Source organism: Marmota flaviventris, chromosome 20, assembly GCF_047511675.1.
Source record: "Marmota flaviventris isolate mMarFla1 chromosome 20, mMarFla1.hap1, whole genome shotgun sequence".
Taxonomy (NCBI): domain Eukaryota; kingdom Metazoa; phylum Chordata; class Mammalia; order Rodentia; family Sciuridae; genus Marmota; species Marmota flaviventris.
The window spans coordinates 14,892,157-14,907,533 of NC_092517.1; the positions used below are offsets into that span (position 1 = coordinate 14,892,157).

Below are 15,377 nucleotides of genomic sequence, written 5' to 3' on the forward strand. Positions count from 1 at the left end.
GCATAGAGAAAGAAGGCCTATCCAGAGTCGGTCAGGGAGGGTGTGGTAATTTTTACCTGTAGTAAATAATAATACCTTGAATCTTTCTCTCTTTTTTTTTGGTATTGGGGATTGAACTCGGGCACTCAACCACTGAGCCACATCCCCAGCCCTATTTTCTATTTTATTTAGAGACAGGGTCTCTAAATAGTGCCTTGCTGTTGCTGAGGCTGGTTTTGAACTCAAGATCCTCCTGCCTCAGCTTCCCAAGCTGCTGGGATTACAGGCGTGCGCCTCTGTGCTCTGCTTAGTCTGTGTCTCTTGAGTACTTATTCATCTCATGGCAAGTCTCAGGTGGTGGAGGGTCCAGTTCCTTGTCTGATTGTCAGAGGAGGAAGCAGAGACTGGGAGAGACCACCTTGGGGGAGCCCAGCTGCAGAGTGCGGAACTGATGGAGTCCCTGCCGAGCGAGTGCTGGGAGGCCAGTAATTGATTCACACTCATTAGACAGAATGCAGGACATTCCCAAAATACAACGGAGAGAGAAAGATAAATGCCCATCAACCAGCCCTGGTGAGTTGTGAATGGGACATACTGAAGTGCTGCTGCCCCCACCTGCTGTCTTCCTGCTGCCCCAGACTTCACTGTCACTCTGGGTTAGATCTGCTGTCAGCCTCAGTTGTCAAAATCACCCCCATCTAATCTGATTGTCTGAGAACCAAGTTGTCAGCCTCTTCCTGCTCACAGCCACCAGTTTCCCGTTTGTCTCCATAGGCCCCCAAGCTGCCCACTCTGCTATGTGCCATGAGGCTGGCCACAAGGGCACAGGCAGGGGAGAGCAGGTCCCCGCCTCTTCTGCCACCACCTGGCTCTTGTGTCGTTTTGCCCCCTTGGCCATATCTTTGGGGTCATTCACCAAGTTGCCGCCCACCTGGATTCAGTTTCCATGAGAGCATTTAAAATGTGGAAAATTGTCTTCTATCTTCCATGCCTCCTTCAGAAGCCCTCGATGGGAGCCAGAGGTGTGTTTTAGGTAGCCATAAGGGACATTCTCATCACACTGAGCCTCTGGGTGGGGCCAGGAGGAGGAGGGTTATCATTTATTTCAACTCCCCTGAAGAGGACAGGAAGCTGGGGGTGGGGGGTTAAGAAACTTGGCCACAGGCACTCAGCTGCAGTGATGGAGGCTAAGGTGGCCCAACCCAAAACAGAAGCTTTAACCACTTACTCCTGGAGAAGAAAAAAGGCGTAGTTCTGGAAGTGTGAGGCTGTCCTGTGTGTCAGGGATGAGAACTCTAACCAGCCTGCTTCTTGGCCTTGACAGACAGGAAGCCCAGGTTGAACCCTCTTTACCCCTTCTTATGAACGTTTGGCTTCCTTCGCCTCATCCTGCGTTGCTGTTCTATTTTTATTTCACCAGCATCTTAGGGTGGCAGCCTGAAGGAGTGGGCATTGTATCTGCTTAGCAATCAGAGAGCAGATTTCCAGAGAACGAGGACAGAGAGGCCACATTTTCCCTGTCTTGCAGGTGTTTTTTTTTTTTTTGGTACCAGGGATTGAATGCAGAAGCGGTTAACCACTGAGCCCCAGCCACAGCCCTTTTCATTTTTTTCTTTTGAGACAGGGCCTTGTTAAGTTGCTGAGACTGGCCTCTAACTTGTGATCTTCCTGCCTCAGCCTCCTGAGCCGGCTGGCCTGCAGCTTTGATTGTAGGAAATGAGGCAAAGACCTGTCCCGCCTCTTCCAATTCAGATCACATATCAGCAATTCCAGGGCAGAAATCAATATGTTTAAAATTTTTTGCTTTGTTTTCTTCTTTTGTGGTGTGGGGGATGAAACCCAGGGCCTTGTGTATGCTGAACCACACCCCAGCCCAAGTTGTCTGGTATTTATTCATTATATTTATTGTTTGCATTTAAAAGACATTTAGTCAGGCCTAGTAAGTCACACCTTCAATCCCAGCTACTCAGGAGGCAGAGGCAGGAGGATCTCAGGTTCAATGCCAGCCTGGACAATTTAGCAAGACCTGTCTCAAAATAAGAAGGGATGGGGATGTCACTCAGTGTTAGTGTACTTTACTAGCATGCATGAGGCCATGGGTTCAATTCCCCAGTATTGCCATTTAAAAAAAAAAAAAAAAAAGATATCCAAATCCAGAGCACACTGAGACAGGGGTTTCAGGAAACCGAAACTTCTCACGAGTCCTGACATTGGCTGTCAGCTGATGTTGGTGCTGGGTGTGGCTCTCCAAGTGTGACTAGGTACCTCCTGTGTGGGAGGATGGCTGTCACCCCAAGGGAACTGCCAGGTTTCCTTGAAGGCTGATGCCCTGTCCCCGCCCCAACGCCCTTCTGTTACCACTGTTTATCGGTGAAGAGTCCTTGCTTCCCTGAATGCTGAAGTATAACACCAGAGAAGCGTGCCGAGGCAAGTGGAGAGTGGAAAGTGGAAGCTTTATTAAAGGATAGCAGGAAAGACTTCTTCCCGAAGGAAGAAGGGGACCTGAAAGTTGGAATTCGTGGAAAGGGGAGGTCTTCCCTATTTTATATCTAAGGTCTTCTTTTGTCCTCTCTCATCTATCTTTTGTTTCTCTCTATCTTGCAGTGATGGGGGATGCAGGTGGGAAGGCCAAAAGTTGGGATATGGGTGGACTGATGTATCAGGGAGGAGTAATCTGGGCATTGGAAGGGCCTGGGGTGGTTTGATTGGCACCTCCCCATTTGCTGGGAGTTACTTCATTAACAGTTCTTTAGGATGGGTTGGAGCCTTGGGGACATTAAGATTTCAATTTCCCCAGGTGTTGTTCTGGTTTCTTGGACTCCATTCTCCACATTAGACCCAATTTACCTAACTACACTAACTACCTGTCTTTAAATCTGGCATCACTTCCGTGTGATCCAGAGTGCCACTGTGTGTCACTGAGAAAAGAAAAAAAGAGACAGAAGAGCTGGACTCTCCCTAGGATGAAAACAGAGAAAGAAGCTTCCTATATTCCACATGGTTGGAGCCCTCAGGGGTCACCAAATGGGCTGGTGGTTTTGATGTTCCTACCAACTATGACTTGACAAAGCAAAGATTTGTACTGAACAAAGATGTCATCGGGTGTGGGGCACTGAGGATAAGTGAGGCCAGATGGCCTCCTTCCCCCAGTGGAAACTAAGGCTCATACAGAGGGGCCAGGTGCCTCATCTGCTGTGGCCAGGGCTGTGCCCAGTGCAGATGGGACCCTTGGGGAGTGTCACACACTGTGGGCCTGGCCTCTGTAGGTCACTGTTAGGGACCCTTCCCCAGCCAGCACGAGGGAGCCACTTCTGCCCTTGGGCTTCACACATGAGGTAACAAGGATGCCACCAATGTGGCAATTGGAGGAACATGGCATTTCCACCCTACGTGGTTCTGTGGAAGGAAGGTGATAGGAGAGAGGCAGTGTCCCTGGCCAGAGAGCCTAGGCTGGGGAATAAGATGCCTTGGAATGGCATGAAGTGGCCCTTCCTCCACACCCTGGGAGTGGGCAGCTCTGTCCCAGACCTGCTCTTGAGTCACTGTTCTCTTATAATTGTTCTAATTGTTCTTTGCTGCTGTTGTGTACCACGACCCATTGTTCCCTTCCTGCCTGCGCCTGCTGAAGGCAGGACACCATGGGGGCAGGACACCATGGGGCCAGGTGGCTGCCGGGAAGGAGCTGCTGCTAGAGTCCCTCTGCAATGTGAGAGGACCCTGGGGGGAGGGATGACATCCTGTTGGGGAGGTGCCTTCCTGACTCAGGGCCTTCTCCTCTCTGCATCCATCCATCCATCCATCCAGGTCTGGTCTCATAACTTCCATGAGTCTGTTTCCTTACCTCAGACTTCCAGGGTGTTAGGGGGAGGAAGGGTACTTGGAGTGAGAAATAGAACATCCGTGGGGAGGTAAAAGCACAAGTTAGTCAGTTGAATCAGTGGAGGGCTGGCTCATGGGCTCACATGCTTAGGAATTGGGCCAGTGGTGTCCCCAGGGCAGGCTGCTCACTAGGGTGTGGAAGATCCATCCTAGTCATTATTTGAACTCACTGGCTCACTCATTTTTTTTCTTAGCGAATATTCTTTATTTTGCAAATAATGAATGATCATTGTTGAAAAATTCTGTGATAGGAATAAACCAAAAGGAAAAAATAAACAATATAAAATCCCTGCCACTCTCTCCACCCTGAAATGATCACTGTCACCCATATTTTGATGTGATTCTTCAGGTTCCTTTTCTCCTTCTCTCTTTTATGTATCTGTTTATTTATTTTTATTTAGTTACTGGGTATTGAACCCAGGGCCTTGCATATGCTAGGAAAGTGCTCTCTACCACTGAATCACATCCCCAACCCTTTTTATTTGTTTATTTTTAGGCAGGGTCTTGCTGAGTTGTGGAGGCTGGCCTCTCACTTATAATCCTGCTGCCTCAGCCTCCCAAGTGGCTGGGATTACAGATGTGCACTACCATGCCTACTCCTTTTCTCTTTATATATATAGACTTCTTCTATACTTTTACACGTATTTTACACCAAGCTATTAACATATGATATATGCTCTTCTGTTGCTTACTCTTTTTATTCAACAGTATGTTCTTAGCACCTTTTCATGTCAATGGATAAAGTCATACATCTTTTAATTTATTATTATCCTTATTCCAGAGTTCAGTTAACTAAAGCCCATATGCCAAATCTGGCCTGCCTTTTGTTTGTATAGATAAAGTTTTATTGGAACACTGATGAATTTACATAGTGTCCATGTTTATGTTGCTATGATGGCAGAGGTAACCAGTTGCAGGAGAAACCATTGGAGGCCCACAGAGCTTCTAGTATGTTCTGGCTGGTGCTTGTCAGCTCTTGCCCTATTTTTTGTAACTGATCTGGTGAGTTTCCTTCCTATCTCTGTGACTGTGTCAGCACGCCCTCACAGCATCTTTGGGGTTTCTCAAATCCATGTCAATGGGAAGTGATTGCTCTTGAGGAGCAGAGGACTTCTGCAGCCAGCCCAGCCTGCCTCTGGCTGTGTGATCATGGGCAAATCACTGACCTGCCCAGGCCTCAGTTTCCCCATATTTAACAGATATGAAACACAAAGATGTAAGGATTTAACTTCTCTGACACTGGACCTGGACCTGGCTTGGTGGGTCCTCTGTTGTGCTGATGAGTAGCATGTCTACAAACTGGGGAAGGGTACTTGTGTTGCATGGCTTATGGAGGGAAGCTGTAGGACAACAAGAACTTTTATGCCTCTGAGTATAAGGAGCAACTTAGAGGGACAGGTTTTTATTTTTTATCTTTTTTTTTTTTTTTTTTTTCAGTGCTGGGCTGCAACCTAGGGCCTTGTGCATGCTAGGCAAGTGCTCCACCACTGAGCTGCATCCCCAGCCTGGGAATGGGTATCTTTTTTTTTTAAAGAGAGAGAGAGAGAGAGAGAGAGAGAGAGAGAAAATATCTTAATATTTATTTTTTAGTTCTTGGCGGACACAACATCTTTGTTTTTTGTATGTGGTGCTGAGGATGGAACCCAGGCTGCACGCATGCTAGGCAAGCGCGCTACCGCTTGAGCCACATCCCCAGCCCAAATCTTTATTTTATTTTTATGTGGTGCTGAGGATCGAACCCAGTGCCTCACGCATGCCAGGTGAGCGCTCTACCACTTGAGCCATATCCCCAACCCTGGATATCTTTTTTGTTTGTTTTTTTAGTTGCAGATGGACACAATACCTTTATTTTATTTAATTTATTTTTATGTGGTGCTGAAGATTGAACCCAGTGCCTCACACATGTTAGGCAAACGTTCTACCACTGAGCTACAACTGCAGCCCTGGGATTGGGTATCTTTAACTTGCTCATGTGCTCACGGGAAATGGATGGTGTTTAAAGCCCTTTCACACTTGTGTTCTCATTTCCTTCTTACATCAGTCCTGCAAGGAAGGCAAGTGGATGTTATTATTATCAAGATCTCTATTTTATAGGTAAGGAAACAGGCTCAGAGATGGAAAGTCACATGTCTGAGGTTACACAGCTGGCAGGGTCAGAAAACAGGCGTGTGTAACACAGAATGTCAGAGCTGGCGCATTACCAGGCATCATGGTGCATAGACTTGATCCAGAGAGAGAAAGACCCTTCATCCCAGGCACTCTGTGAATCTAGGGCATAGCCAAGTCTGTTACTTCCAGGCCCAGCCTCTCCATGGCTACCCCATGCCAGGAAATGATAATGACCTTCTTTCCATCTTGTTTTCAGGGAAACCAGTTCCTGAAACCAGACCTTCCTTCCCAGCCTCCCCAGAGGTGGTGAAGCCAGGACCTGTAGCAGCCTCTGGGAGAAACACCCAGGATGAGCAGGAAAGGGGGCAGCCCTTGAGGCCCACTGCCTTCCCAGGTCCAGGTATCATCAATTTAATTTGATTTTTTTAACTTACAGCAAAAATGTTTAAGGAAACGAGGATGTATCTAGAAGGACAATCAACTCAGGATATCAGATCAGAATTTTAGAGGTGGGGGATAGAAAAATGACAGACCTTCATAGTGATAAAGTACAGTTAACGATGTCATAGATATGTGCATATTCATGGAGACATGTTCACATATAGTGAGTTAAAAGTGGGAAAAAAAAACCCATGCCTGTAAGCCCAGCAACTCGGAGCCCAGACAGGAGGATCACTAGTCCAAAGACAGCCTTAGCAAGTTAGCGAGACCCTGTCTCAAAATATAAAGGGCTGGGGATGTGACTTAGTGGCTAAGTCCCTCTGAGTTCAATCCCTGGTAGCAAAAAAAGCAAAAAAAAAAAAAAAAAAAAAAAAGTGAAAAAAAACCCCCATAGTTCTAGCACTTGGGAGGATTGAGACTGAAAGATTGCCTGAGTCCAGGAGTTCCAAATAAGCCTGGGCAACATAGGGAGACTCTATCTTAACAAAAACCCAAATCCCAAAACAAGCAAAAACCAAAAAGTAAAATAAATTGGTAACAAACAAAAATATACATATGGACTGGTGGTGTAACTCAGTGGTAAAGCTTGTGCTTAGCATATGTGAAGCCCTGAGTTTTATCCCTAGTACCTAAATAAATAAATAAATAATCCAAAAGGACATATAGAATTTGTTACCTTCTTATTCTGTGGTGCTGGGGATGGAAGCCAGGGCCTTACACAGGCTAGGCAGGCACTCTACCACTGAGCTACATCTCAGCTCTCATTATCATCTTTGTCAAAAGCAAAAAATTACTCAGTAATTAAGGACCTTTAATCCTTAGCCAAGTATATAAGTTATGTATTATTCTTATCTCCACTTCACCAATGAGGCTACTGAAGTATAGAGAGGTCACACAGTCTGGCCAAGGTCAGGGGTTACCATGTTTAACTGGTGCCTTCCCATAGGTCAGGCATAGGTCAGGCCTGCATGGGGACTCTGAGCTGGGTGCCTGACCCCATCTCTGTCCAGAGCCCAGCATTCAAAGCCCAGCCATGGAGAGAAGAGGGTGCCCTCCCCCACGCCTCCTCTCTGTCAGTCACAGTTCTGCTCCTTTGTCCTGAGGGACCTGAGATAGGAGAGTGACCCCTTTAAGGGCACATGAGTAGGAAGAGATGTCTGGGTCATGGGATCTGGTTGCATAAGTCCCTAAGTACTGCACATGCTGCTATCCCAGAGCCTGGCAGACCACTTCAGATTCATTTCCTTCCCCTGTGTCCAGACAAGGGCTGGGGGACAGTTTGCCAGATGAGAGGATGTCTCAGCTGATGGATGGCTTCCCAGGAGAAACCCATAGTTGGCTTCTTGGTCTCCCTCTTGCCTCTGTAGCTGAGTCTCACCTCCTCTCTCTTGTGGCCTTCTGAGTGGAAGCCAGAGATCCCAAATCCATGAAATCTGTTTACTGACGCAGTTTCCAGAGGCCAGGGAGTGCACTGGCCAAGAGGAGCAGATCTTTGGCATGAGGCAGACCTGTATTTGAATCCCATGGCTGTCACTTTCTAGCAGGGAGAATGACTTAGCTTCCCTGTACTTTCAGTTTCTTCATCTGTAAAAATAACAGAACCCATTCCATGTTGTTAGAAGGATCATATACTTCAGTGTTGCCAGGGTGGTAGTGCTCACTAAATGTTAACAGACACTAGGAACATTCCAGACTCCCCAGCTAGGTTGAGTCTGAATAATTTCCTGTAGCTAAACATATATTTTTAAAAGTACATTCAGATGTGGTGGCACCTGTCTGTGTTCCTAGCAACTCAGGAGGCTGAGGCAGGAGGATCACAAATTTGAGGCCAGCCTTAGCAACTGAGCAATACCCTCAGCAACTTAGGAAGACTGTCTCTCAAAATAAAATAAAAAGGGCTGGGGATTTAGTTCAGTGGTATAGCATTTGCCTAGCACAGACAAGGTCCAGGGTTTGATACCCAGTATCTGCACCACCCTACACATACACACACAAAAGAAAAGAAAGAGGAAAAATAAATACAGACTTCTAATCAGCAATTAAAGATAAGGGGAACTGGTCCAATAGCCAGAGGGAAAAATAAGAGAGGGGAATTCTAGCCAGGCACCTCTCAGGATGGAGCAGGTAACAGGTATAGCAGTTCCTTCCAGGATTCATTATCCCGGTTACTGTAAAAACAAGCGTCGCCTTGTCACCTTTGCCACCAGTCTTTGCACTGTTTACTTTCTTGCATGGCCCGGGGAGCAGGTGTGCCTGGCAGGTCCAGATGATGACTGCAGTGTGAGACAGGAAGTCAATGGTCTGTTTGCCCAAACTAAAAATAGGAGAGTAATCATTCACAGCGTCAGATCAAGGCCTGCTCTGCCTTAGGAAAACCCTAAGATTTTACATCAGAACAGCCACATGGGGATCAGCACAGGGGCCACACCTACCTTTCTTAGAGTCACAGGAGGTGAACCTGCATTCCATCTAGAAAAGCAGGTGTTCTACAAAGAGTTCTGAAATAAGTGTTTGGTTTTTTGTTATTGTTGTTAACAGTTCTCAAAGGGTTAATTCCCAGTGTTTTGGAGGCACTTATGTAGATAGTGCCTCCCCTGACCTTGCTGGATAAAGGAGGCATGGAAGTGCATTCTGGCCCCCAGGCCTTCTGAGGTCCTCTGTGAGCTCACAGAAGAGGCCAGTTGTCTTACTAGCTGTGGGACACACCAGCCCTGTTTCCTGACCCACTTGTGGCTCTTCTTGTTGAAGATCTTCAACATACATACATGGAAGCCACACAGCAGTCCCACCCATGACACCCCACAGTACCCATCACCCACAGGTCACCCATGACCCATCTTGCATCATTGGCTATTTTGACCTGTTCTCCTATTTTTCCTTAGATACTCTCTCTCCCCCACCCCCAGTACTGGGGATTGAACCCAGGGGTACTCTACCACTGAACCACCCCCAGGTTTTTTGATTTTTATTTTGAGACAGGGTCTTGCTAAGTTTCCCAGGCTGGCCTCCACCTTGCCAGCCACCTGCCTCAGCCTCTGAGTCACTGGGATTATAGGTGTGCCACCACCTTACCTGGCTTAAAACATTTTCTCATACAGGAAATTCCATACACTTACAAAAGCAGAGTTTAATGACCTTTCCTGTCCCAATCAGCTTGGTCAGTAGTGATCAAACAATGATGAAATTCTGATTACAGTTGTCCCTTAGTTACCCATGGGCTTGGTTTCAGGACCTCCATGGCTGCCAGATTTTGGACACTCTAGTCCCTTAATTATAGTGTTGTTTGCAGATAACCTGTGCATGTATTCCTGTCTATTTTCAGTCGTCTCTAAATTTCTTGTAATATCCAATACAATGTAAGTGTTGTATAGATAGTTGTCAGACTATTGTTTAGGAAATAATGACAAGAAAAAAATCTGTCTGTGTTCGGCACAGATACTGTCTGTTAAGCCTATTTTCCATCTGAGCTTGGTAGACTGCATTGGTGCAGAACCCATAGCCCGATGCACTTTGAACCAGACCCTCAATGGCAGGAGAATCCCTCTCTTCCTCTTCTCTCTGCTCTTTGGACATATAGAGGGAGTCTTTGAAGATTGTTATTGCGGGTGCTGGAAGTCTAACTCAGCGGTAGAGTGTGCGCTTAGCATATGCGAGACCCTGGGTTCCATCCCCAGTTCTATCTCTTCTACCATAGTCGCCCTGAACACGGGGAGCTAAGACTAAGTCCCAGTGCACCTTACCTGACTCATCCATTGTGCTATATGTCCAAGCCCCATTCCCTTTTACCAGAACCACAGGGAGAGATGCAGCCTCTCTCCTGGCTAGTAGCCTTCCTGGCATGGGATAGACCTTAATGATCCACCCAAGTCAAGAGATGAATAACACACGTGAAGCGTTTAAAACAGGGCCTGGTGGATCTGCTGTGCTGGGGCCTCCCGCTGCCCTGCCTCTGCACAGCGGATCCACTGCCTCAGTTCCTCCCACCCCACATCCACTTAGCAAAAAAGTTTCCCCACGGGGTGATGGCAGCAGCCTGGGAGACTGAGGCAGGAGAATCACAAGTTTGAGGCCCAATCTGGGCAACTAGTGGGACCCTGAAAATTATTGTTTTGGGGGCTGGGGGGTAGTAGTAGAGCACCCCTAGGTTCATCCCAGCAACCCTTGCCACCCTGTTAAAAAAAAAAAAGTTCCCCATCTTTCAAGGCCAGGTCTAATGCTCCTTCCTCCCTGAAGTCCTCCCTTTTCCCAGCCCACTGTGGTCTCTTTGGCCTCTGACCACCATGGGCTTTGGCCTCAGAGGTTGCTCACTGCCTCGTGAGCTACTGTGGAGGCTTCTAGAAGGCATGCTTGGCAGCTGGTTGGGCTGAGTGGGTGGTGGCACAGGGCAGGGGGAATCCTGGCTCTACCACACACCGGCTATGTGGTCTTGGGTGTGGCCCCACCTCTAGTGCTTCCACATCTCCACCTGTCAAGTTGTCAAGTTGTCACATAGCTTAAATGAGGTGATGCCCACCTAAGGAGTGTGTGGCCTGGCGTGTGGTGAGTGGCAGGAAGTGGCAGCACTGAGAAAGTGCCAGTCTTGGTCTGGGGACTAGATGGGAGCCCACCCCTCAGCTCCTCCCCTTCTAGGCAAGTCCTGACCCTAAGTCCTTCCTTTCCAGGGTCTGCTCCAGCCAGAGACCAGCAGCAGCACTCTCTCCTGCTTTCTTCTAAGGGGGTTGTGCTTCATTCCTCAAGACCTCACCTCCCCACCTCATTGGATTCAAAGGTAAATCCCCACTCTACTTCTACCCCTTTCTGCACTGCCCAGCTCATGGAGCCTCTCATTTCTTCATCCTGAGACCAGTTTGAAGGTGGGGAAGAGAAGGGAGACCCATGAAATTACTTGAGCCCTCTATGACCACAGGCATAGGCAGGCAACAAAATCTGCAGGGGTGGAGATGAGTGCACTTCACAGAGTGCATTTTTCTTTTCTTTTCTCTTTGTGAGTTGCTGGGGATGGATTTCAGTGCCTCACACATACCGGGTAAGCGCTGTGCCACTGAGTTACCCTCCAACCTACATACATGCTTTTCATGGATTTTCCCATTATTTATGTTTAAATGAGAGATGAGCTGATTATTGACCTCCTTCCTCCCCAAATGTGTTGACACGGTGGTCATTTGCTTATAAACCCCCTCCCCTACCTTTTTTCAACTCACTTGTTCTGGGTTGAATAACTCAGTCTGAGTTAGCTGTATTTTGAGTGATTTGGGTTTTAGGATGCACTGACTTCCTTTGCTAACAGAAACAAAAAACCAAAAAAAAAAAAAACAAAAACAGAATTGTCTTCTGACAACATTAATATTCATATAAATATTAATCCACATTGGATTAAAATGAAAACCCTTGGCTGGGAGTGGGTGCAGTGGTAGAGTGCATTCTCAGAGCACATGAGGCTCTGGGTTCCGTCTCAGCACTGCAGAACAAAACAAAATCAAACAATTTTTTTGATTCTAAAAATACATTTATTTTCTTCTAATTTTAAAAGAAACTAACGTGTTTTCATGGTCCTTAAAAGTATTACCGGTTCAGTGTCTTGGGTAGAAGGCAGCTGCGTGGATCTGATTAATGAAGTTCCGCCATAAAGAACTCTTTCAAGGGGGCTGGAGTTGTGGCTCAGCGATAGAGCGCTCGCCTAGCATGTGTGAGGTGCTGGGTTCAATCCTCAGCATCACATTAAAAAAATAAATAAAATAAAGGTACTGTGTCCAACTACAGCTTAAAAAAATGTTAAAAAAATTAAAAAAAAAGGAACTCTTTCAAGCAGGGATTTTCATTTTAAAAAATGTTTTTAACCCTGGTGTGGTAGTGCATGCCTATAATCCTAAAGATTCAGGAGGCTGAGGCAGAAGGATTACAAGTTTGAGGCCAGTCTCAACAACTTAGCAAGGCTGTGTCTCAAAATAAAAAATGAAAAGGGGCTGAGGGTATAGCTCAGTGGTTTAGCGGTAAAGTGTGCCTGGGTTTGGTCTGTAGTACCCTCCTCCCCCCCAAAAAAATGATGGTCTAATCCCTTAGGAGAATGATCATGGTATAATATCAAGAGGAAAATAACCAGAAATTCAAGCTGTATATGTGTGCAGCACAGGCCTATTTTTGCTCAATAAATCCTGATGTAGCTTACTGGCAGGAAATACACTAAATTTTAATAGCAATTAAATGGATAATGGGATTATGGAGAATATTGTGCCCCCAATTTTCTAAAACTGTTAATAAGAGCGCATATAACTTTGCCAAATTTCAATTTGTATGTATCCCTTTTTAAAAAGGGAAGGTGCTGAAGGAGAGCATCTTTTTATAGGGTTCCATGTGCACCAAGACTCCGAGACTGTAGAGAATTGTGCTTGGTTTTATGAATCCATTCCCCACTTCCAGAAGTCTGGAGGCCCAGCATCCTGCTATGTTACAGGACTGAGGGCACCAAGTGTGGCAGTTGACCAGATGTGTGACCTCACTTCATTTATTTGACTCCCTGCACACCAATACCTTAGTGAATCTTCAAAATGGCCTTCCGGGGTACTATTGTTATATTTGCCAGTGGGGAAATTGAGGGGTTGAGTAATTCATTCAAAGTCACAGAGGTACAGCTGGGATCTGAGCTCAGGCCCATCAGTGTCCTTTCTACCACTTCCTACTGAATAAGATGATCAGCTCTATTCCCTCAGCTCTGGTTTCCAGGGACCTTGGAGGTAGCAGGGGAAGCAAGCTTCCATGGTAACCTCAATCTCTCTCTCTCTCAATTCTTAGGACTTCAGTACCTCCGTTCCACAGCAGGAAAAGTGCTCGAACATGACTGAAGAAAGCCTTTTCTGGAGTGAGGCAGAAGTGATCCAGGCAACAGGTGACTTTGACCAAAGCCACAGAATCAGCGAAGGCACCTTTGCTGATGTCTACAGAGGGCAAAGGCACGGAATGCCCTTAGCCTTCAAGAAGCTCAGAGAGGTGAGCCTGGTGGGTTTCTAGAGAGGGGTGGAGGCTACACAGGAGAGGCTGGGTCTTCATGTTCCAGTGTCTTTCTCCACAGACAGCCTGCTCAAGTCCAGGGTCAGTGGAGAGGTACTTCCAGGCAGAGGTGCAGCTTTGTCTTAGGTAAGTTCCCCTTTGGAAAATGCTTTGTCCAATTATGATAACAGGTAGCCCCTCTATGGTGCTTCCTATGTGCCAGGGGGGTGTGAAGTGCTCTGTGTTGTCTCTCTTCTTCTTATAAAGCCACTAATGCTGTCTTAGGGGCACCACCCTCATGACCCCATCTAATCCTAATTACCTCTCAAAGGGCCCACCTTCAAATACCATTAACGTTGAATTTGGAGATTAAGTTTCAAACACATGAACTCTGGGGGGCACATTTAAATCAGCATATAAACTCATTCAGTCTTCATGAACACTATAACATAGCTACTATTATCACTTTGTTTTACAGATGGGTGAGTGGAGGCACAGAGAGGATAAGTGTCTGGTCCAAAATCACAAAGCTAGTAAGTGGTAGAGCCACTTACTGATGAACCTACATGGTCTGTGTCCAGAATCCATGCTTTTCCCATGTAGCAAGTATGTGCATAGGTTAGAGTTATAATGGAAACCTGGCTCATTCCATCTCCTGCTTTCCATGTGGGAAGAAATGTTTCTGTCCCATGCTTTGATATAGGCAGAGACTTATGAATTGCAACTCTAATGGTGAATCCACCTTAAAATTGTAGCCCACTAGAATTGGGTTTGGCAAATGCAGACCCACCGGCTAAATCTGGCCCCACTTATGTTTGTACAGCCTGAGAGCTAAGAATTGTTTGTACATTTTTAATTGGTTGGGAAAAAAGTACTCCATGACACAAGAATATTATATAAAATTCAAATTTTGGTGCCTATAATAAAGTTGCATTGGGAACATAGCCATAATTACTCATTTCTAAATTATCTGTACCTACTTTTGTGCTACAGGGTATGGTTGAGTAGTTGGAACAGAGACTGTATGGCCTACAGAGTCTAACCTATTTACTAAGCAGTCCTTTACTGGAAAAGTCTGCTGAAGGGCTGGGAATATAGCTCAGTGGTAGTGCACATGCTTGTAAGTGTGAGACTGAAAAAAGAAAGGGGGTTTACTGAACCCCAGGGTTCAGAAATAAAGGCCTTCAAAAGTGATTTTCAGCTGGGTGCAGTGGTATATGCATATAACCCCAGCTATTTGGGAGATCGAGGCAGGAGGATTGCAAGTTTGAGGCCAGCTTCAGCAATTTAGTGAGATTGTCTCAACATAAAAAATAAAAAGGGCTTAGAGATGTAGCTTATAGTGGTAGAGCATCTTGGGTTTAATCACCAGTCCCACAAAAACAGAAGTTAAATCTGCTCATTTTACAAATTGATAAATTCAGACCAGAGAAATGAAGTGGGCCTTCCAATTCCAGAGCTGGGTGGGGACTGGGAAAGCTTTTTCACAGTCCTGGGAACTTTGTCCTGGCTCTCCCTTCATGAACACACATTGACCACCTATTGCATGCTGGCCACATGATGCATGATTATTATGGAATAATGCATGATTACTAGGGAGTATTTTAAGAAATAATATAACTTTGAGTACTGGATGTGTAGCCCCATGGTGGAGCTAGCATGCATGAGGCCCTCCCTAGGTTCTATCCTCAGCACTGGAAAAAAATTATAAATAAGAAAATATATGAGCTGGAATTGTAGCTCAGCGGAAGAGCGCTCGCCTAGCATGGGCAGGATCCAGGTTTGATCCTCAGCACCACATAAAAATAAAGGCATTGTGTTGTGTCCATCTACACCTAAAAAATAAATATTTTAAAAAAATATTTAAAGTACCATAGCAGTGTGTATTAATATTTTATTTTGTGTGTGATACAGGGGATTGAACCTAGGGAGGGTATAGTATAGCTATACTACTGAGCTACATCCTCAGCTCTTTTCATTTTTGA

General features: G+C 46.0%; 2 protein-coding genes across 3 annotated transcripts in view; one reads left to right on the forward strand and one right to left on the reverse strand.

Moving 5' to 3' along the window:
• Cidec (cell death inducing DFFA like effector c) overlaps nt 1–15,377 on the reverse strand; it is a 554,473-nt gene that overhangs the window by 213,849 nt on the left and 325,247 nt on the right. The window lies entirely within an intron of this gene.
• Irak2 (interleukin 1 receptor associated kinase 2) overlaps nt 1–15,377 on the forward strand; it is a 55,678-nt gene that overhangs the window by 21,090 nt on the left and 19,211 nt on the right. For both annotated transcript variants that reach the window (XM_027931863.2, XM_027931865.2), the window contains exons 3-6: nt 6,224–6,367; nt 11,070–11,176; nt 13,198–13,392; nt 13,475–13,539. In XM_027931863.2, the coding sequence (XP_027787664.2) occupies nt 6,224–6,367; nt 11,070–11,176; nt 13,198–13,392; nt 13,475–13,539 (511 nt within the window). The remainder of the gene's footprint in view (nt 1–6,223; nt 6,368–11,069; nt 11,177–13,197; nt 13,393–13,474; nt 13,540–15,377) is intronic.